Source organism: Sesamum indicum, linkage group LG8 (assembly GCF_026168435.1).
Source record: "Sesamum indicum cultivar Baizhima isolate 11 linkage group LG8, ASM2616843v1, whole genome shotgun sequence".
NCBI lineage: Eukaryota > Viridiplantae > Streptophyta > Magnoliopsida > Lamiales > Pedaliaceae > Sesamum > Sesamum indicum.
The window spans coordinates 26,677,098-26,698,599 of NC_142664.1; the positions used below are offsets into that span (position 1 = coordinate 26,677,098).

Sequence of the window (21,502 nt, forward strand, 5' to 3'; positions counted from 1 at the left end):
GCTTTTGCGAAATATACAAGTACTTGTTGAACCGACGAGCACACATAACCTAAGAACATACCAGCGAAGAACTGTGGAGAAGGAGGGAACTTGGAGTGGATATGCATATTCTTCGTAGAAATCTACTACAAAGAATCCGCTCCAATTTCTTCGATCAAGTTCATACTTCCCCGCCTTTCCGTGCATTTTTTTTTTTTTTTTGGAATACTGTAATGCTACATGTGGAATTATATTCTTGTTCTATGTTTGTTGGATTTCCTTTTAAGTGTACCTTGTTCTTTTCTTCCGTAATCATCTTCATATTGAAGCTGAACTTGATTAGTTTGCTAATTTTTTGTTTCTGCTAAAATTCTAGTGAAGTGTATGTGGTATTGATAAAAAATGGTTTGGTGGTTGCATTTTCGATTTGTGCAGTATGCATTTGATGCAGTCGGAGCTGAGAGATATGCGATTTTTATGAATACTGGTCCCTCTTTACTTATGCAAACACTTCTGATAATTTGCAAAATAAAGTCTGGTTATTGTTGGACATTGATTAGTACATTGTACTATCGCCTGCTCCGGCAAAGCACATAAGTTTGGTTCTTAACTTTATCTTTGACTCTTTTTGTCTTTTAGAAGTAAGAGAGAAAGCCGTTCTTGGTGTTAAGCTCATGATGAAGTAGACGCCGGACTTATTTCAGGATTTAAAGTAACTGGAATATTTTCTGCATATATATTTTATTTAGCCTTATGTTCGTTATTGATTGGATAGGTTGTAAAGGAGAGAGCATTTTCCAGTAGGACAGTCCGCGATGTGGGACAGCCAACAGCCAGTACTCATCCTCAGGTGTCCCATATGTCTTGTGTCATTATGATCATTATTTGCTTTCAATGAGGAAGCTTGACATTGTCCTCTCTTCTCTATTGCAGTTATTGAAGAAAGGGGAGATTACTCCTGGCATAAGCAGTGAAGAATACATCTGGAGACGAAAGAAATTATTAGAACTTCTTCCGGAGAATGCTTTGGCAATTGTTGCATCTGCCCCAGTGAAGATGATGACTGATGTCGTGCCATACACCTTCCGGCAAGATGCCGATTATCTCTACATTACTGGCTGCCAACAACCAGGTGGCATTGCAGTTTTAGGTCATCATTGTGGTTTATGCATGTTCATGCCAGAAGTAACATCCGATGTAAGCCAAAAATTGCCCACCACGGTTTCTCTCTATTCTGTTCAGTTTTTCCCATTTTTATGTAAGTTAAAATGTATATTTATCTCTAGGTTAAGTATAATATTTCTAGGAATACGACAGCATATTTGAATCTCAACATATGCACACTTTTGCAGAACTTCTTTCACGTTAAGTTTTTACTTGACACTGGCAAAATGACGGTGTAGCAAGCAACTCTTTGCAAGTTGCTATCAACCTGTAATCTGAAGTACTATAAAATATACTATACACTTGTAACATCATGATGGACTCGACCAATCAGGCTAACCTACATCAAAAACAGTTAGACTGTCACTGTCATGATTAATGAATAACAAAGATACACTCGTTTCCAGATTCATCAACAATCATATCTACAGGCACCGGAATATAGTAGTGGGGGAATTGTGTTTTCCAAATGAAATATCAGTTATTATATGGTCATTGAACAGCCAATGCATTCTGCGTAAAATTACACAAACCATTTAATGGTTGGTGGTTCTAGAGTGTAGTTATTGAAGCATACAGCATTTTAGCTTCTTTGAACAATTTATCCATCATGAGTCTACTCTACTAATGTTTCAAACTACCTGCTAAACTGAATACCCTTTCCTCTGGTGCTGCGTCCCCCATGCCAAAACCCATAACACTAACAAAACCAATCAAATTAAGAAACATTCTCTCTGTGTTTTACTAAAACATGTGTCTTCGCCTGGATAGAATCACCAGTTATTTTAGTAATTGGAATATTGTTTCATCCTGATTTCATTGCATATAAGCCATTCGTTATCAGTTTGCCCTAAAAGTGTTCAGCACCAGAATTTCTACTTGAACTAAGTGTTAATGTAATCTGTTTCAGGATGTTATGTGGCAAGGTGAGATTGCTGGGGTCGATGCAGCTCTGGACACATTCAAGGCTGATGAAGCATACCCAATGAGTGCATTGGATAAGGTGAATTGATCTATTTCCTAAAAGTGAGTTTGTTCTGGAACAGATAAGTTAGCTAAAAGCAGAAGACCATTGGAATTTTGACACATGATAGCTTAGTAGTTGCAAATGCTAGTGTATATCATTGAATAGAACTTAGAATGTGAAAAAAAATTGATCTGGATTATCCTTTCTGCCTTTTGTTTTGCTTTCAGAATGGTATCGTTATATCTCATATTGGTGCTTAGTGTTTTATCTCTTTAGACCTGCGTCTTAGCTTCTACGAATAGATGGAAGAATTTAAAAGTATTAAATACTATGCACGCTATATTCAGTTATTTGTTATATTCTTTTTTCCCCATAAATTTTGCAAAAGACTCCTCTTCAATACTCTTGAAAGTAAATCAGTCCCCACCTAATATGAGAACTATATTTATATCAAATGATCTTTTTGTTGTTCAAATTTAGAGTTAATTATCTGTTTTAATTTTGTTTTAGAAGAAAGATAATGTCAAAGTCTATGAACTGCTCAGATCTCGTACTAAATATTGGTGCCAGTGAATTATGAAATGTATCCTTGATTACTCTTTTGACAAATTCAGCAAGAATTCGAAACCCCAAAGAGGTTTTACTTGATCATTGTTGCTACAATATTCACAACAGTAAAGTTTACATCTTGAAAATAAAGAAGTTTTTACTTAATGTTTTTGCTGCTTCTCGCTGAATCAGAAATAAGAGTGGACCAAATTAATAGCTTGCCTCTGTATTGTCTCATTTGTTCATAGCTTACAGTTGACTTGCCATATAAAGTTGATTTATAGCTTTCTGTTCATGGTTTCTTACCTATGATTGCAGATCCTCTCAAGGATGATAGGAAGCTCATCCCAGTTGTTCCATAATGTGAATACAGCTAATTCTTCTTACATGAACTTGGAGGCCTTCCATAGAGCAGCTAACAATGGCAAAGTCAGAGATTTTTCAGTCTATAGTCATGAAGCACGGTGGATAAAATCAGAAGCTGAGGTTAATTTGATGAGAAATTCTGCCTCTATAGCTTGTCAGGTATGTGATGGGATGTAGCAGCTAAGAGTTGGTAGTCAAGTAGCTTATTATTCTGGGATCCGATTTTTGTGTCTGTATGAATTTTTTACGAGTTGAATTATACCTTGTGTTGATATGAAGATAACTGGGCTATATACTTCAATTTGATGAAATAAGACCGTTGATCAATTTTCCCTTGTAACGGAGGAATTTTACCTTTAATAGATCATGTACTGGAGAGATATATCTATGTGGGTAAAGTGAAGGTGCCTTGGGACGGAGACATAACATATAGTAAACTGGATATGCTTTTCAACGTGTTAGCAGAGTCTAATTAGCTTCTCTTATAAAAGATATGCACTCAACCATTAAATTTCTGGGAAGAAAAGCATCAAATTGGTGACTGATGAATGTATGGCTATTATTCAGAAAAACATCTCTATATATGTATTTCATGTCGAAATGCTGATGAAATTTCGAAAAATTACAAAAACTCTCTAATACAAACTTTTGAATTCCAAAATCATAAAAATATTTTGAATCCAATCTCATCCAACCAAGTTCATGTTGAGAAAACTCAATAGTTTACTCTAACATAAGGTTTACTGATTTTTGGACCAAATTGCTCTTAAATCCTTGGATAAAGAGGTTTAGTGAACTCGGCTTTCTGATAAAGATTATTTCTTTATTTTTTAAATTGAGAGATTGTATCAATCATGATCGTAATTTTTACTTTTGATATTTTTGGTACCTTCTAATAGAATATGTATTTTGAAATTTGTTAAGTGACGATTTTAAATTTATGTGAGTTTCAAATTTTTATCATTCACATAACATATCATAGTCAAGAAATTGAGATCATGTACAAAACTTATTAATAACAAATGTACCCTCAGGAAAATGGATCAGAAGAACTGAATATAATATTTCTTCTTTTTTTTTTTTTTTATATATGTAAGAAGCTCTAGGGTAATTTAGTCACAAGATCATAAATTTTTTACGGGGTAAGTCTGCAAAGCTTTTAGTTGAAAAGAATTTTATGAGATGTCTTATAGAGCTTTAAGTAAATTTCTCAAGAAATTATGTTTGCTAAAGAGTCAATATTTGATATGCAATTTGGAGGAGTCGTTAATGGAAGAATTACTGATTCTAATTTGTTTGGATACGAATATGGCATGGACATCATATATGAAAGTGTTACAACTACCTTAATGGTTATCATTTGTGTTCTGCTTTTCCCTCTTCTGATCATTTCTTTTCTTGTCTTGAACTTTTGGACTTCTGATTGGGTTAAGCTATGTTTCCACCCTGTTTCTGCAAAATAGGCTTAAGATGCCACTCTTGAGCAGTTCAATGCTTGAAGGAATAAACATACAATTCAGAGCTCGAATTGTTTGAGTAGTCGGGTTTGAGAAGTATGCATGGAGAGTTCATTCCCTCCCCCCCCCCCCCCCCCACAACCCCCTTTTGAGGAGGTTACTACGCTTATATTATATATGAATTGTTTTACATGTTATGTTGAATAGGCTCTTTTGCTGACAATGTTGCACTCGATGTCATTTCCGAATGAGGGTATGCTCTCAGCTAAGTTTGAATATGAATGCAAAACGCGAGGTGCCCAAAGAATGGCGTAAGTGTTCCTTTTCGTGATATAGTATACTTGTGCAAGTTGGCTATAAGCAGAAGAAGATACCAACGAAAATTTTGCTTCCAAGTCCTATTTTATTTTATGTTAAGATATTGCAATTAAGCAAAAAATGTGTGTTAACACTTTGAATTTCCACCTAGATGTCAGAGCTTTCAGCTACTTGTGCTCTATATCCTCCTGCACTTTCTAGGAACTATCCAAGCCGTAAGCTCCACTATCGCAAAAAAATTGAGATTTTCTGATGCAATGTTCTATTTTATCTTTTACAGGTTCAATCCTGTGGTTGGTGGGGGTTCTAATGGCAGTGTCATACATTATGCTCGAAATGATCAAAAAGTATTTTTTAGTACATCCCATGTTCACGTTCGATTTCTCTGTTTCTAAATGCTAAATTAGTTGTCTTATTTTTCAACAGATTCAGGATGGAGACCTTGTTCTGATGGATGTAGGATGTGAACTCCACGGTTATGTTAGTGATCTTACTCGTACATGGCCACCTTGCGGTAGATTTTCTTCCGTTCAAGTATGCATTCCGCTCGTCTTGTTATCTTATGATACTTTGGTTGTAATGGAATATATATTTAAATTTCTACATGCGAATGAATAACACAGAGCTGAAGTACATGGAAAAATAAATCAAATTTTGGATACTCAATTAGATATTGATTGGCAAAAATTTATCTGTGGTCAGTGTATTAAACATAACAACCTAAGCTTGATGTAATTTTTGCTTGGTAAGTTTCAAAGCTCTGCTCCATCAATGAAAATGATGAACTGTGTGAAGAATAGCTCTTTGTGCTTAATTTGTGTTCGACGTGATTAATCTTGCTCGATCCTGATTCAATTAGTTACCAAACAAAAATCAAACATAATTTTTGAAGCTTGATGTAATATGAAACAAGCTTTAACGATAATGTACATTTGTGTCAAGAATCTAGATGGCATTATTTGTGCTTCTCCATCTTTTTCTTTTGTGAAATCTAAGTTAAAAAGAACAGCCTCTATATTTTCTGAACAAAATTTAATTATATCATGTTTTTTCCTTTTCCTGTCTCATTTTATAATTTGTAGTATGAAAGAGAAACTATGTGTTTTTTTTGTGTAAAATAACTCGAGTTTCAAGATCCTTTTTGGAAATTATTAACCCTTTACGTAAACTTTTAGTATTCTGTTTGGAAACTGGATACTGGAAAGAGTTGTAATGCTTCTATGTGGAAATGTTCAGGAAGAATTGTATGACCTTATACTGGAGACAAATGAAGAATGTTTAAGACTCTGCAAACCCGGCACGAGCATTCGAGAAATACACAACTACTCGGTAAAACTTGAACTGATGCAGTTAGATATCCCTTGTGTTCTTGTTCTTCTTCACCTGTAGTTACTTTTACTCAATGAACTAATATTTTTGTCTTCGTTTTTGAATAGATTCTGGTTTGCGGTTGCCTTTCGCATAAATGAATTGTTAAGGCATGAATTTAAGTAAGAAGATATTGTATAGATATGAGTTATAATTGGATGATACATATTTATTTTATGGATATCCGTTTATAATTGAATGAGGATTGGATCAAGAGACCAGTTCATGCGTACGTAATGAAATTTAGTTATTATATTCGCAGACATGCATGTATTTCGTGTATGGTAGAACTTTTTTGTATGAAGAGTAGAATTTTGTTAAGAATGGACAAACATGTGCTTTGTTATGCATTCATGTCGGAAGAGGCGAGTATTAATAAAAGGTATGTAGGGACAGGTACTTGAAGAGGTAAAGCTGCCTGAGAGTTGTAGAAAAAAGTGAGCTTTGGAGTTAATTTAAAAACTTAGAAGGTACTCTGACCACTGGTTAACTGGCAAATTTGATTTAGGCAAGGGATTAATACATAACAAAGCACATGTATTCATGTATTGTAGAACATGTTTGTATGAAGAAGTGGAATTTCTAAGAATAGGTGGAATGTGGCTTTGTCAAGTATTCATGTTAACAAGGAGTATTGATGAAAGGTATGACAGACTGTACTTGAGGAGTTAGGAGTCCCCTTAGAGTTCTAGCAAATGTGGCCGCATAAGATTATTTAAAATTTTAAAAGTATTCTGATCACTGGAATTTAGTGATAAATGCGCGGATTTCCCTGTAGATTTATCCAATCTGCTAATTGTGCACCCCTCCCAAATTCGGCTATTACATTGACCTTCTTCGGTGTTTCCTTGTAGTAACAAGTCCCCTGCTGCACCATGATAGAAAATGTTAACCACAGGTAAATGTAATATGGAAAAGTGTTGCTCCCTTGCTGTAATAACTTCATTGTAAGTGATATGCATACAAAGGATTTAGTTGTAATTCATAAGTTGAAGGAGGTACATTAGCAACTATTTAAAACCAAAATATTACCTACTTTCTTTCTTTCTATAACTTCCCCCCCTTTTCTCCTCTCTCATTTACTATGACGTTTTCGTAGAGTTTACAATGTAATCAAAGTATTTTAAAGTCATTGTTCACTAATATTGCTTATCATAAATTTAATATGGTATGATATCATCTGCTAAGCTACCTTTATCATCTTATTTGCTAAACTTTCAATCCATAGCCTGTTCATCTTAGTGCATCTGAAAATATACTTCATTAATTTTTAAAATATCTAAATTAATATTTACAAGTTCAACATCAATGATCATTTTAACTTACAATATTTACTAGTATTAAGTTTTTAAATCGTTTGATAAGTTATATTCTTCGACACTAATTGAATTTCACAATTTTCATTCGCAACTCCTTTATATCGCGCATTGATTTTGAATTATGGTGGCGTTTAAAAGCTTAGAAAACTTTTGTGTATTGTAAGTCCTGGACTGAGGCGTATCTGCTTTTAAGACCTATCCAACTCAGCATGTAACATTATTCAGTCTGTAAGAAAAGTTAAATCTTTGGTTTCTAAAGCCATTTGAGATCTTTGAGTGGTTTGGAGATCTTGCCAATAGACTCATGATCTTGCCCGTAGACTCACTTTACACCAACTGTAGTTGGGTTTTCCACATTTTGCTTCGTATTCCTGTGATAGGATAACTATTTTGCCCTAAGTCATGCCTTGGGGTACAAGCCTCAAATGTTATGGTTGGTTAACTTTTCAAGGTTCTTTTCTGCAAATTTTGGATGGGCGGAAAATAGTAGTATCTTCCAGTCTCTTGTATCAAATTGCACTGGAGTAACCATTTTGAGAGAAGTAACAAGAGAAGGGGAAGAGATGAGTAAGAATAAAACTTGGAACTTTGGATAACCAAGCTTTGAAGAGTTAGTGGAGTAAGCTCTATTAGGGGGATAAATTTGATACCATCCTATAGGTAATACTATTAGTAAATTTGTATTTAATGAAATAGGGGAAACTTTTTTGGGTAATATACCATATGTGTTAGTGTATATGTGGAACTGCAATATAGATATATATATGCTGCCTACACATTTATGTGTATGCTATGCATATATTTGTATATTAGTATGTACATATGGCCATAACTATCTCATTATCACATGCCATTCATATATTTGTACATATATAATAAATTAGAATTACTTAAGTGGATGTTAAATGTAATAGACAAAATATGGTTCCATGCATGTGTTTATGCGTGTGCATATTACATGTACAGTGTATTTACTCGCAAATTCATTTTATAAAATCTTCTTCTCTTTTCATAATGTGTTCATGTTGATATCGTAAATCAGTTTCTGGTTGCTGTATGGATTTTGCCACCTACATCCCTAGGCTGTTTGCTTCTTAACAACAGTTGGTATCTATTTTGAAATGGAGATTTGATGGGATTAGTTACTGTTAGGACCATCAATCCAATTATGTTTTCTGAAAGTAAAAGAGTAATATGCATTTGTGTCTAGATGGTGTAACATAGTGGAAACTTTGGTAAATCTCCTTGACCCTTAGATGTGGGTTTGAGTATTCCTGCTATATATGTTTGATTAGTTATGAGGTCTTATAGCTTCCTTGGTGTGCTTGTTGCGGTAGGTTCACAAGCTGCGAAAAGGATTCAAAGAACTTGGAATATTAAAAAGAGATCAACCTCACAGTTACCATTTGTTGAACCCGACGAGTATAGGTCCTTTCTATTCTTTCATCCGATTATGTACACTTGTGCTTGTTCTCATATATTTTGTTGATTTGCTCTGTTGCTAAATTGTTGCTGGTAAGTCATAACAATTGATCTGATTTGGCATATTCACTATGTCGTCTAGGCCACTATCTTGGTATGGATGTTCATGATTGCTCCAAAATAAGCTACGATGTTCCTTTGAAGCCCGGTGTTGTAAGTATTCCTCGTCAGCAATAATCTTTCGACTCTTGAACCTGATGATTTGTGAGGATTTTCTCACTTTGTATCAATCATGTATAAAATACTTTACTTATGCCAACATTTTTGGAGATGGGTCTACTCCTGTCTAAGAAGGCGCTTGACTAATTTTATTCAAAAGATCTTATAAGATTTTACATGTTTTAAGATGCTCTTGGATATTGTCTTAAATAAGCCCTTGAAATTTTTTGATGAAATAATGATATTAACAATTTTGTAATAGTGTTTTCCCAAAAAAAAAAAAAAAAAATTAAAATTTTAAATATAATTTAGGAACTTCACAATTTTGCAAAAGTAACATCTTAGCTTGGATTTGACAAGCTTATTTTCTTAAAAGGTTATCAACATAGCTATAAATGTTATTTTAATAAGTCTATAAGCTTGTCCTCGCACCATAGACACCATCTAGGTTGCTAATATATACCTATATTTTCCCAAAGGTAGGCAAATAATAAAAATTCAATCTGCTTGGCAGACGTTGCTATGCAGTTAATTTTTGGAAATAATTTGTGTTGTACTCCTAAATTTCTTGAAATTTGGAGAAAAGAACCGATCCTGGAGATGCTTCTGATTTGTTAATGTTGTTTACCTAGAAAGGATTGAAGATGAGGATTGATTGGGAAATTAAGATGTGCAAGTCCCTGTACATTTATTGGTGAAGGTTCATATGCACAAAGTAAATATTGTAGCATAGTTTATTTTGGTTGATAGGTCATGAAAAATCTTGTTTTTCTTAACGTGGCTGCAAATATTTGCTTTGCTTTCTTTTTGTTTCTGAGAAGCACTTGTCAGCTGAAATTTGATGGAAGAGACTTTTTCTGGAGTTTCCTTGATTTATTTGATTTTAGTCAATTGGGGCAGAAGGTAGAGTGACTAATCTTCATAAAAAGTGGTATGACGGTGAATTTGAAAACATGAATTGACCTAGAAAATATTAAGTCTTGCAAATATAAGTCCGAATTCTTTTGTCGCTGCAGAATCACCTGCTGGTTGGTTTTCCCTCAGTTTATCCTTTTGTTATGTCATTCTTTTGCAACTTTTGTAATGGACAGGTGATCACAATTGAACCTGGCGTCTACATCCCTTCTAATTTTGATGGTCCAGAGAGGTACTCTTGCCACTTTTGCAGATCGATATTTTTTATTGGCTAGTAAAACATTTTTGCTTTTCCAAAATCCTGTTGCATTTTGCACATAACCCATCGCTTTCCTGAGGAAAAGATACAAGGAGGGCACATGCCCTATCCATTTCCTGAAAAAAATGTATATCATCAACTAAAATCATGCTTAAGCTTTGGACGAGAAGATAATAACTTTGCAGTTTTGTTGCTTCCTTATAAACCTACTTGATGGAACTTGTCACCATTGCAAAAACTTTTGTTAGTCTTGGATGCTTTTTCCTTTTCTTTTATGAAAATTCTCTAACGGTTCGAGATTTCATGAAAGAAATTAAATCAGGAACTAATAAACATAAACTTGATGAAACGACCAAATTCCTCTACTGGGATTGTAGCTTAAGGTCATGGACCTTCTGCAAGGTTCCAGCGTAACAACTGAACAAACTGAAACTTTTTCATTAGTTCTTTTCATGCAGATTGCAATTTTAGATATGAATTCACTAGCACTGAGTGGGTGTTATGGCTAAATTTATTGAAGAAGATATTATAAATTCATATATCTTGGAAAATATTTTTTATAACTTATAAAATGTCAAATCTTACTTTAAATGTAAGTCCTTGAAGTGTTTGAATAAAACAACAAAACGAAGCTTATAAGGTATCAACAATGACTATTTTGTAATTAATTTGGAGGGGTTTGTTAAAATATTAAAAATAAGTAGGAGCTGCTTACTTTTCTTTAATAAGCTCCAAATATTTTATAAAATAAGCTCTTTTTTAAAATGTTTACCAAACAACTTGTAATATCTTATAATCTATCAAACATACAGCTTATAAGCTCCCCAAACACCCTCTAAATTAGAGCATGAAATACAGGTATCGAGGCATTGGGATAAGGATAGAAGATGAAGTTCTGATCACAGAGTCAGGATATGAGGTAAGATTTTTGATTGAATATTGAAAGTCATTCCAGTAATGCTAATTACCAGTCATAATGCATGTTGTTCCCGTGCTACATGTTGTGCTATTCAAACTATGTAACCAGTAGTGTTAATTTTTGTACAATTTTAGTCCAAATAGCTGGCAGTTTGTTATGTGCCATTAGATATATGAGGTCCTGACTCTATATTCTTGGTGGGTGGATAGGTACTTACGGGTTCGGTACCAAAAGAGATTAGACACTTGGAATCCTTGCTTAACAATTTGAGCAGTGGGATGGGGGTAAAGACTCATAACGTGGTTAAGCACTTCCATAATTCAGTAGACATTGCTTCTAACAGATGAAGATTTACTTCAATCTTGATAGCTGCTGACATTTGGATACGGCGAGCAAGGTATTGCCTGTTAACTCTTGTATCAAAAGAAATTTAAATATTGAACCTTCATTTATGGATCCTACTTCTACTGTAACTGTTAATTTATTTCCAAAATTATTTTTATTTAAACTTTTTTTGTTATGGTTTTGGAATGTATTCCAACAGTAAATGTCTGTAATATATGAGTCATGAATTCAGCTGAGATGATAAGCAATTTGGTGCTGTCAGCTGCTGCAAGTGTCTATACCTGTTTAGATGTTATATGTTCAAGAATTATCGGAGCTAATAATGTTACTCTTTTTCTTATCTATTTAAGTACGAGATATTGATGTGTTTTGTTATTGATAATTAACTAGAGGAAACAAAAACAAAAAAAGAATGTGTGCTTTTTTTATATAAAAGAAAACAAAGGCGCAAAATTTCCCTGTTTTGTACATGGCAAATGTATCAATCTTAGAAAGGATAGATATAACTTATTGTTATTTCAAACTGAACTAAATAGACTGTATCTTTTAAATTTTCACTTCAACTTATTGTCAAGGTGTAATACTCCCCATTTATTCTAAATTTCTTTGTGTTCGCCCTTTTTTATTTGATAACGTTGAGTGCCTATGCACAGAGACTTCAACATATTATTATTATTATTGTTGTTGTTTTTGTTATTGTTATTATTATAGCCACCGCACTGTTATAAACAGCAACACGGGCACTGTTCCAACCATTTAGAAGTTGTCAGATGAGGTTGTTGGGCATTACTTCTCAGAAATCTCTTTTTCTGATAGATTAAATCCGCAGCATGGCAATAAGTTTTGTGTGGCTGTGATTTTTATTACAGTGAGGTTAAATATTCAATCTAGAATCCGAATAGGACATTTTTTTTTCCTTTTCTTTCTTTTTTTTTTTTGGGGGGGGGGGGGGTAACGTATGTGAAATAATTTATAAAGATGTTAACTTCCAAGTTCTTTGTTAAGACAGTAAAGAGATAACAGTAAGAGGTAGTGATTTACAGAAAGAGCAATCAATGTGAGTTGGTCCTGCGTTCAATATGGGTGTGATTGTGAATAACTCACCTCCTTTATGGCCTTCGTTTGGTGCCATGTCCTTTTAAGTTATGGGACATTATCTTAGCTGCATTTAAACCAAACGGGTTGGTATACAGACTTGTTTAAGTTTTACCGAATTTTAAAAATTTGTGATTGAGCTTGGTTATGTTGTTTTAACTGTATCAAGTTTAGAGTCGCTTTAGTTGATTTGAATCATCTAAAAATTATTGATTAAGTCAAGTCAAATTTTAAACCTCTTATAGAATGAAAGACATACCTTCATGTTTAGTTTATTTTCTTGATTGTTTTGTCTGAAGCCATTTATTTCCCTTTTTGATTTGAATGCTTATATTGATTAGAAGGGAGTAAATCAATAGGACATGTAAAGCATGCATTGAATTTGTTTGTTTATTAATGCTCAATAATCAGGAAAATTTTATTGCATGCGATCTATCATAGAATTGAATGAGGTAAAATAATTGAATTGCAATTATGTAACATTTCTTGTTACACTTACCAATACACGACACCTGCATTGAATTGAAGCGTGCAGTTATATATATATATATATATATATATTATGAAATAATAAAATGGAAAGAAGGATTTCTTTCCATGTTATCGTCATCATCGGCCACACATGAATCGTATGAGTAATTCTATTAAGGTGTTTGTTACGTCCTACCATTTTACCTCTTTTCATCAATGTTCTCGAAATGGGTGTTTCTGGTGATGATGAAAATCTTTTCAAGAAATATAATAATATTTGAAATTCAATATTCTGAAATTGAATTTTCTATCTTGTCAATAAATAAACAATTGAAATAAAATTCCAATTTCGATAATACCACTCCTGATTAATGTTACGTGTTAATTTTGGCAGTCTAAAATTTCTTGATGTTTTTTTTTAAATTTTTATCGAGATTGGATTGCTCTCGAAGTTATCATAATTTTAAACCCGAATCACATTTAAAGAGAAACAATTAAAAGAAATCCGATTTCGATAGAACCACTCATAATATATATAAGTTGATTGTACTAAAACTAAGTCTACGTCCTAATTTTGGTAGCCCACAGCCCCTAGATTTTTTTTTTCCCCTAAATCCTAGATAGGATGTTACACGTCTTTGTTCTATAGATATGTGGGGTCTAGCTACAATGATGTGTTTTAGGTGGTGAAAATCACCTACCATACAACAATAATATTCCCATATATTATAAAAAAAAAAAAAAATCCAACCCCCATAACAAGTCGTTGGACTATTAATGTTCACATTTTTACTACTTTCTACACATTCGGTGCCCAATTCTACATATGAGGTGTCCTACCTTCCTTTTTTTCCTTTTATAGTAAGTAAAAAAAGACAAGAAAGAGCGAGCAACATAATAATCATCGTATATGTGGTATGCATAGGAGTCCTTTTAGCATGACACAGAGTTACTCACCACATTCCCAACAAAATTCAAAAGTGGATTACAATTATTTTCCATAATCAAGTCATATTTTTACTACTACAAATTACTTTGTATATATTTGGCTATATCTCTCTATTCGTCTCTTTTCTTTCCCTTTTTTTTAATATGTCACTTTAGTCCCTCATCTTTTACATGCACTATAGTAGTCTTTGATATATATTTCATTTTAATACTGACAGTTAAATCTAGCACAAAATATTGATGTATGTCATAGTCTTATTCGCATGAAAAGAAATATAGAGAATTTAAAAAAATCACAAGAACATGTATTACTCCCCTAAAAGTAATGATGTGTCTAACAAATACTTCCTTTGTGACACTGCATAGTAGGAATATTTATTAGATGACCGCTGATTTTAAGGGGGTATGTGTAATTTATCCTAGAAAAATGTCATTATCATTATCCGCAAAATGAAATATATATTAAAAATAGATGTAGAAAGAGGCGGAAAAAACAAACAAGTTTTAAACGTCATTATAATGACATCACATTTTATACTACAATATGCTTTTTATAAAAATAATTCATAACACACCATTCACATTTATTTTCATCGTTAAAATAGATTTTGGGAAAAGTATTATTTTAATCCGTTAAATATGCCTAATTTTAATTTTAGTCCGATAATTATGTCCATTTTTGTTTAGATCCCAGTAACTTATGAAATTGTTTACTTTTAGTCCTCTTGTAGATTTTCGGACAATTTTACCCCTATGCAATTTTTGAAAGGCAATTTTAGTCCATATGCACTCATAGGGGTAAAATTGTTCGAAAATCTGCCAGAGGACCAAAAGTAAGCAATTTCGTAAGTTACTGGACCTAAACAAAAATGGATATAGTTATCGAACTAAAATTAAAACTAGGCATACTTAATGGACTAAAATAATACTTTTCCCATAGATTTTTAATTATTATAAATTTCTTTACGTGTTGCAATAAGATCCTTACAAAGTAATGCAAGATACGAAATTTATGAACCAAAATCAAAGAAAAATTACAAAAATTTGGAGCAGTACGTGATATTAAAGAATGACAAGAGTTTTGTTAATAATGACCTGATGTTGAAATTTTTCATCCAAAGTAAATTGTACTAATTGATATGATGTATTATAATGACATTTAAGACTTATTTTCTTGCATCTGATTTTATATTTCATTTTGTGTAGAATTAAAATGAAATTTTTTATATTTCAACCAAAGTATTTTTTTTTTGTAATTCATAAAAAAATGACATTTTTTGTATGCATTGTTTTTCGGGTTTTTTAAATTTTTAATTTTTTTTATGTAAATAAGACTATAATCATGATTTAATACCATGGAAGATCGATACAGGATTTTGACAAAAAAAAAAATTCAATTTTACCTCATTTTAATGTAATATTCCATTCATTATAATTTAAATTTTGTTAGATTTAACCGTCAGGAATTCTAATAAGATATATTTAGGAGATGAGAAACTGTTGCACTATACTTAAAACGAAAGTGGAATGGAAAACATAAATGTTTAAATTGATACAATCTTATGATCTAATTTATAAGAAGGCACAAATTGTTCCACTTAACTTACCACCTCCATATTATACGTTTTCGTTCTTTGATGCTAATTAATTAATTACACTCTTCTCCTATAAAGTTTGGAGTAATTATATGTAAACTTTCTATAATTTAAAAAATTATATCTAGCAACTCTTAAGTTTGCTTCCGTCTAACAAATAAGTCATACTTTTAGTCAAAATTTATTAAATTTACTGATATTAATAAAAAAATTGAATGAGAATCGACATTTACCCTTGATTGATTGATTACTGACTTATTACAGGTCAAACAAATTTTTTTGGATTAAACTATCTTTACAACGATGACGATATACTCTTCACATGCATTGACGTGTGGAGATGTATGAAGGTAATTTGATCATAATCAAAATTTGTTTGACCTGCAATAAACCAGTAATAAATTAACTTAGATTTTTTTGTTAATATCAGCAAATTCTATGAATTTAGACTAATGGAGGGACTTATTTGTTAGATTGAAACAAACTTTAGGTGTGTTAAATGCAATATTCTAAATCACAAGAGGCGTACGTGTAATGACACCAAATTTCAAGGGAGGAAAGTATAATTATCACAAAAAAATAATAATGATAAATAGATTAGTTGGATAATAGATGAAGTTCACATCAGCTGCAAATAAATTGTTGCCACCCCCCTCCCAACTACACCAGAAAAATTTACTAATGTTGTTTGCTCTCCTCCCAACCACTTCCCATCCCCTTCTTAAATATGCAGCTGCTGAATTCAATTCTCTCTTTTAATTTTTGCCCTTCTTTTTCCTACTTTATTATTATAATATTGACTTCTCTAATGTGTAGGTTTAAATGTGTCCAACCCCTTCTCAACACTACAAATTAAATTCAAATTCAACTTTTCTTTTTTGGGGTTTTTTTTTTTGGGCAATAATTATTACCATAGGTACATTGAATGATGGATCTGGAGTCAAGATTGGGGTGAATAGCAATTTATCTCCTACAATATTGTAAATGAGTAAATTATTTCATTATGAAAAAAAAAATATAATAATTTACCCCATATGCTTTTTAAAATGAAGCAATTTACCTCTCTATTCAAGGAGATCAACAGAGGTAAATTGCTTCATTTTGAAAAATATTGAGAGGTTAATTGCTATTTTATTATTTCATAACAAGGTAATTTGCTTATTCGTAATATCACAAGAGAGTTGCTTGCATTTTTTTCTATTTCAAATTTATAATCATAATAAATTATGGTAATTAGTTCAATAGTTTATATACGATGAATCTTAATTTAATTTGAGTTGTGATAAATTCTCAAATTCATGTGTGTGAAGTATTTTTGAAATTCTTGGCACAAAAGAATTTCACTTGAATTTATATCATTTTATTTAAACTCAAATATACACAACAATATATGTTAACAAATCTACAACTGATTGGGTTGAAAGGAGAATTGTGCATCAAACTGTACAAAAAGGGAGAAGAAACCAGTCATTGCCGGAAATAAGGGCATGCTCCATGTGTGTTTAAAATATAAATATTAATTTTATAAATTAAATGCATATTATCATAAAGAATATTTTAAAATAATTCGAATATGTACCTAACAAAATTCAACTTCTACATATTTTCGATAATATATATATATATTCTTTTTATCCTGAAAGCCGTTTGAACTTTTAAAGGAGTCCAACTTTTTGAAAGATGGAAGTCTAGAAAACGGGATATTGAGAAATTATATACATGATAAATAAATTTAAATATTAAAAATTAAAAATAGCATATCATAAAGAGGTGAGATACTAAAAAACTCAGCTTCCTTAATAACAAAGTACAGATGTTTGCCTCTCCTCACTGACTTTCAATTCACAATTAATATTATTTACCTTAAGAAAAAATCTTATCCATCGTAAGGAAAATCTTATCTGATAATTACCCTCCCAAGATTTATTCCCATAATTGTGTCTGTCAAACATTCTAAATTAAATTTTCTATTTCGAATTATATTTTATTATTTTACTTTATTTACTATATACATCATGCATATATATATATATTTTAAAATTAAATAAATAACATAACTATTGTACACATAATTTTTATAAAATAAAAAATCCAACCCAAAATTATTCTTGCTTACTTAATCCATAAGGTATTAAAAAAATATAGGGTATCTTGGAAATTATAGACCAAAATGAGGGCCAAATTTGCAGTCTCCCACCTATATATCATCCCCCCTCTCCATCCACTCTTCCCCACATCTCTCCAACTGCAATACGCATCATTTCAAACCAAAAATCAAGTGAGAAGAAGTGCCCAACCCCCCTTCCCACCTCACAATCATCAACATGTCTCTGATTACAGATGAAATCCGAAGCAGTGCCTCAGAAATGTATCGCGGAGATGCAATCTGCCAGGAAAAATCCAGGTTCTTGCTGACAGAAATGGGGTTACCGAACGGGCTGCTGCCATTGAAGGACATGGAGGAATGCGGGTACGTGAAGGAGACAGGATTTGTATGGCTGATACAGAAGAAGAAGTCGGAACACAAGTTCGAGAAGATCGGTCGGCCTGTGCAGTACGCAAGAGAGGTGACAGCGTATGTGGAGCCGAAGAGGATCAAGAAACTGACGGGCGTGAAGACCAAGGAGCTCCTCATGTGGGTTTCTCTTAGTGACATTTATCTTGATGACCCGCCCACCGGCAAGATCACGTTCAAGACCCCGACGGGCCTGTCCCGCTCCTTCCCGGTGGAGGCCTTCCAGCTCGAGGAGGAGCCGCCGGCCGTGAAGGAGGAGGTGAAGGTGAATGCGGCGGCTGTGGAAGTGAAGGAGGTGTAATAGTGTGAAAGTTAGAGCATAATTAGTGTTGGGAAGAAAATAATCACATCTGATTAGCTACCATGTTGTCTTTTTTATGTTAACTTGTTGTCTCTGCTTCTAATTACAATTTCTGTTATTAATAAGTTTTATTTCAAAGTGTTTCTTAAACCCTAGTTTTATATATTTTGTGTGGGAGATCATCAACCTTGTGGGGTTTTAACATTCACTTGATTCGTAGGATGAATTATGTTGGTCTTAAATTGATGTTTTTGTTTCTGGGATTGTGTATGAATGTTTACATTCATACATAGCTGAATTTGGCGGTGAAAGAGTCGATCTCCACATTACAAGAAAATTGCGGAATAGCAATAAAAAATACTTAGCGACTAATAAGTTAAATTTTCGTTATTAATTTTGATTTGTTAATTAGCACTAATGCTGATTTTATCATCAGATTGATGATGAAATTTCAGAATTTGGTGAGAATGGGAGTGATTGAGTGGCATATATATGAAGGGTAGACATGGGATGGGAGGTGTAGTACGTGGTGTGAAATGGTATAAAGAAAAGTTTAGAAAGGAGGTGGGGTTTGGTGGAAGCCATAGCCCCTCCTCCTCCTCCTCCTACTGCTCCTTACATAGTAGGAAACTCCGAAAACAGTTGTTAGAAGCAAGCAAGGAGTGTGAGTGAGTTGCTACGCCCCTTTGACAATCCAAGTGTGGCAGTGGCAGTTGCTCCATTCATTACCATCCAACTCTTCCTTCCTAAATGTCACAGTCACACGCTTCCAATCCCATAAATTCAGCCGCTTCATATTCATTCCCTTCACCATAAATATGTGTAATTCTCATTTCCACCTTTGTTTTTGCCACCCATCCGCGGTAGTTACTGCTCCATATGTGTAGTGGGTGAAATTGGGTCGGGTCAATCTGGATCAAGATTCAATTGGCATGATAACAAAATAGGATGGGAATAGGTTGGATCTGGGCTAGTCTCAGGTATCTAGACCTGGGATCGGCCCAGCCCAGCCCAATGGTTTAGGACCGTCTAGTTTGAAATTGGACCTGTTGGTGTGGCTAGTTCACCAACCCAGTTTGGCCAATTCTTTTGTTTTAATAATGCGTGGTATTCAATTTTTATTTATTTTCTTTAATGAAGGTGGGCTGTTTTTGAAATGAGTTTCTCCTACCCGACTAAGTTTGCAATTATGCTCGAGTCTTTTTCCCTCCGATTAACGGCCAAGTGCTTTTCACATACCTTCTGTCATATATTTTAACGGCAGAAGATGGAGGTGACCAACTCTGCATTCATTTTATCCACACTCCACCAATCTTAACCCAAGGTGGACTATCTTTAAAAACCCATCAAACACATGACTAATTTATAAATAGGTCTATCCTACGGGACAAAATTTGCAATTTTGCCAAGAGAAAAAGACTTGTTTTTGAGGCTCCTTGTCTTTCAACTTCTCTTCATGGGCTTGTATATAACAATGAGTGTATCAATAGTCAGGGTATCCAAATCTTTTGATTCCTCAACGATTCAATTAAATTCTGGATCAAGAGAATGAAGAATTTGTTTCAATTAATGGAACATTAATTGATCTTCTAGCATTTCACCATATTAATTGATTTCATGGATCTAACAATTTCATCTTAAGATAATATTGTCTCAAGGCGTACCTTTACCACATTATCTACTAGTTTGAAAGAATTGTGCAAAATCTTTCATGTTCGCTTGACAATTGATACACTTGAAACCTTCTCCAAAAACGTAGTCTATGAGTCTTTCGGAAGCTTGAGCCACAGCATGTGATGGCTTCTTCATTTGCTTATTGTTCCATCACCACTTTAATTATATCACTTTGTTGGCGAGAAAAGGAAAAATATACACTATACATTACATTCACCAAGAACACAACTTATCAATACAATATTCTTTGACTTTTCAAATGCATCTTGACTTTGGACTCTTCAAATGTAAGATAGATGGTTAAACTAATTAATACAACCCTTAATTTATATAATTAATTTAATTCTCAGCAAAAATATATAAGTAATTATTAATTTATTGGTTCCAATAAGTTTACATGAGAAAAATCAATCCTATTTATAGCGTAGGATTGTATTATTTACAATACAAGGAAATACCTACAAGACAAGACATCTAAGCGCTTATCAGGAGGAAGTTGAAGATTTCAAACAAATGTGACAAACAAGCGATCAAAACAATAATAGAAAATCCATTATACTAAGAGTAATTCTACAGAGAGATGAAGGCAGCCAGGGCTAGGAGAAGAGCGGACAAGGCACCAGTTTTGAGTACAGGGGCGGCAGCCGATGCTTCGGTTTGTATGGTGACCTTCTGGCCGAGACGGCAGTGGTTTTCGATGGTGCAAATGAAGTAGTGAGGAGCAGTGGAGTTGAGAGTGAAGGTGTAAGGACTAGTGGTTTGGATTGGAGTTAGAGCAGTGGTATTTGTTGCAGTGCAGTTGTCGTACCCCTCCTTTGTCACTTGAACTACATCGTGTGTTCCACTCCATCTAAATACTGCAAAAATTGTGATTTTGCGGAATACAGTTAGTTACTCCATGATAATCAAATAAGCCCAAAAATCAAAAGTGTGAAGGTGCTCATTAGAATACTGACTTATGTTGTCTCCGAGGTCAAAGTCTTCCTTGGCGGCCCAGGTTCTGTAGGCGACGTCCCCCAGCGGAGGAATAGTCCATCCCAGATTATCTCCCACGGTGTACGTATCGGCAGCGCATCCCGCGAACAGAGTGGCCACAGCCATCAACCACCCAATCAGCACCAGCTTGTTGCCCATTTTCCAATAATACTCTGTGTTCTAACAGGTCGCCTCTGCCTGCCCTGCTTTAAATCTTTCTTGATATGTATGCTAAATGGATGAAGAAAGTAGTAGGGTCTGATGTTTTGGTACGAGAGATGAGTACATATATAGAGAGAGAGGGAGCGTTTATGATGATGAATAGAGCAGGAAAAGTAGTTTGGTTTGAGGATTCAAACTAC

At 33.5% G+C, this 21,502-nt stretch overlaps 3 protein-coding genes across 3 annotated transcripts; 2 read left to right on the forward strand and 1 right to left on the reverse strand.

Annotated features, from left to right (window-relative positions):
• On the forward strand, nucleotides 1-11,931 carry LOC105168964 (Metallopeptidase M24 family protein). The gene is made up of 14 exons (XM_011089198.3): nucleotides 1-158; nucleotides 755-829; nucleotides 913-1,176; nucleotides 2,054-2,146; nucleotides 2,978-3,184; nucleotides 4,690-4,793; nucleotides 5,081-5,147; nucleotides 5,227-5,334; nucleotides 6,037-6,129; nucleotides 8,825-8,915; nucleotides 9,052-9,122; nucleotides 10,220-10,275; nucleotides 11,161-11,221; nucleotides 11,431-11,931. Exons 1-14 carry the CDS (start codon nucleotides 102-104, stop codon nucleotides 11,566-11,568), a joined length of 1,485 nt encoding a protein of 494 aa, XP_011087500.1. The 5' UTR covers nucleotides 1-101; the 3' UTR covers nucleotides 11,569-11,931.
• A 5,957-nt stretch (nucleotides 11,932-17,888) lies between these two features.
• On the forward strand, nucleotides 17,889-18,629 carry LOC105168965 (uncharacterized). The gene has a single exon (XM_011089199.3). It carries the CDS (start codon nucleotides 18,000-18,002, stop codon nucleotides 18,489-18,491), a length of 492 nt encoding a protein of 163 aa, XP_011087501.1. The 5' UTR covers nucleotides 17,889-17,999; the 3' UTR covers nucleotides 18,492-18,629.
• Nucleotides 18,630-20,523: 1,894 nt separating this feature from the next.
• On the reverse strand, nucleotides 20,524-21,412 carry LOC105168966 (umecyanin). The gene is made up of 2 exons (XM_011089200.3): nucleotides 21,122-21,412; nucleotides 20,524-21,022 (listed from the first exon to the last, which is right to left on the reverse strand). Exons 1-2 carry the CDS (start codon nucleotides 21,297-21,299, stop codon nucleotides 20,736-20,738), a joined length of 465 nt encoding a protein of 154 aa, XP_011087502.1. The 5' UTR covers nucleotides 21,300-21,412; the 3' UTR covers nucleotides 20,524-20,735.
• Nucleotides 21,413-21,502: the final 90 nt, after the last annotated feature.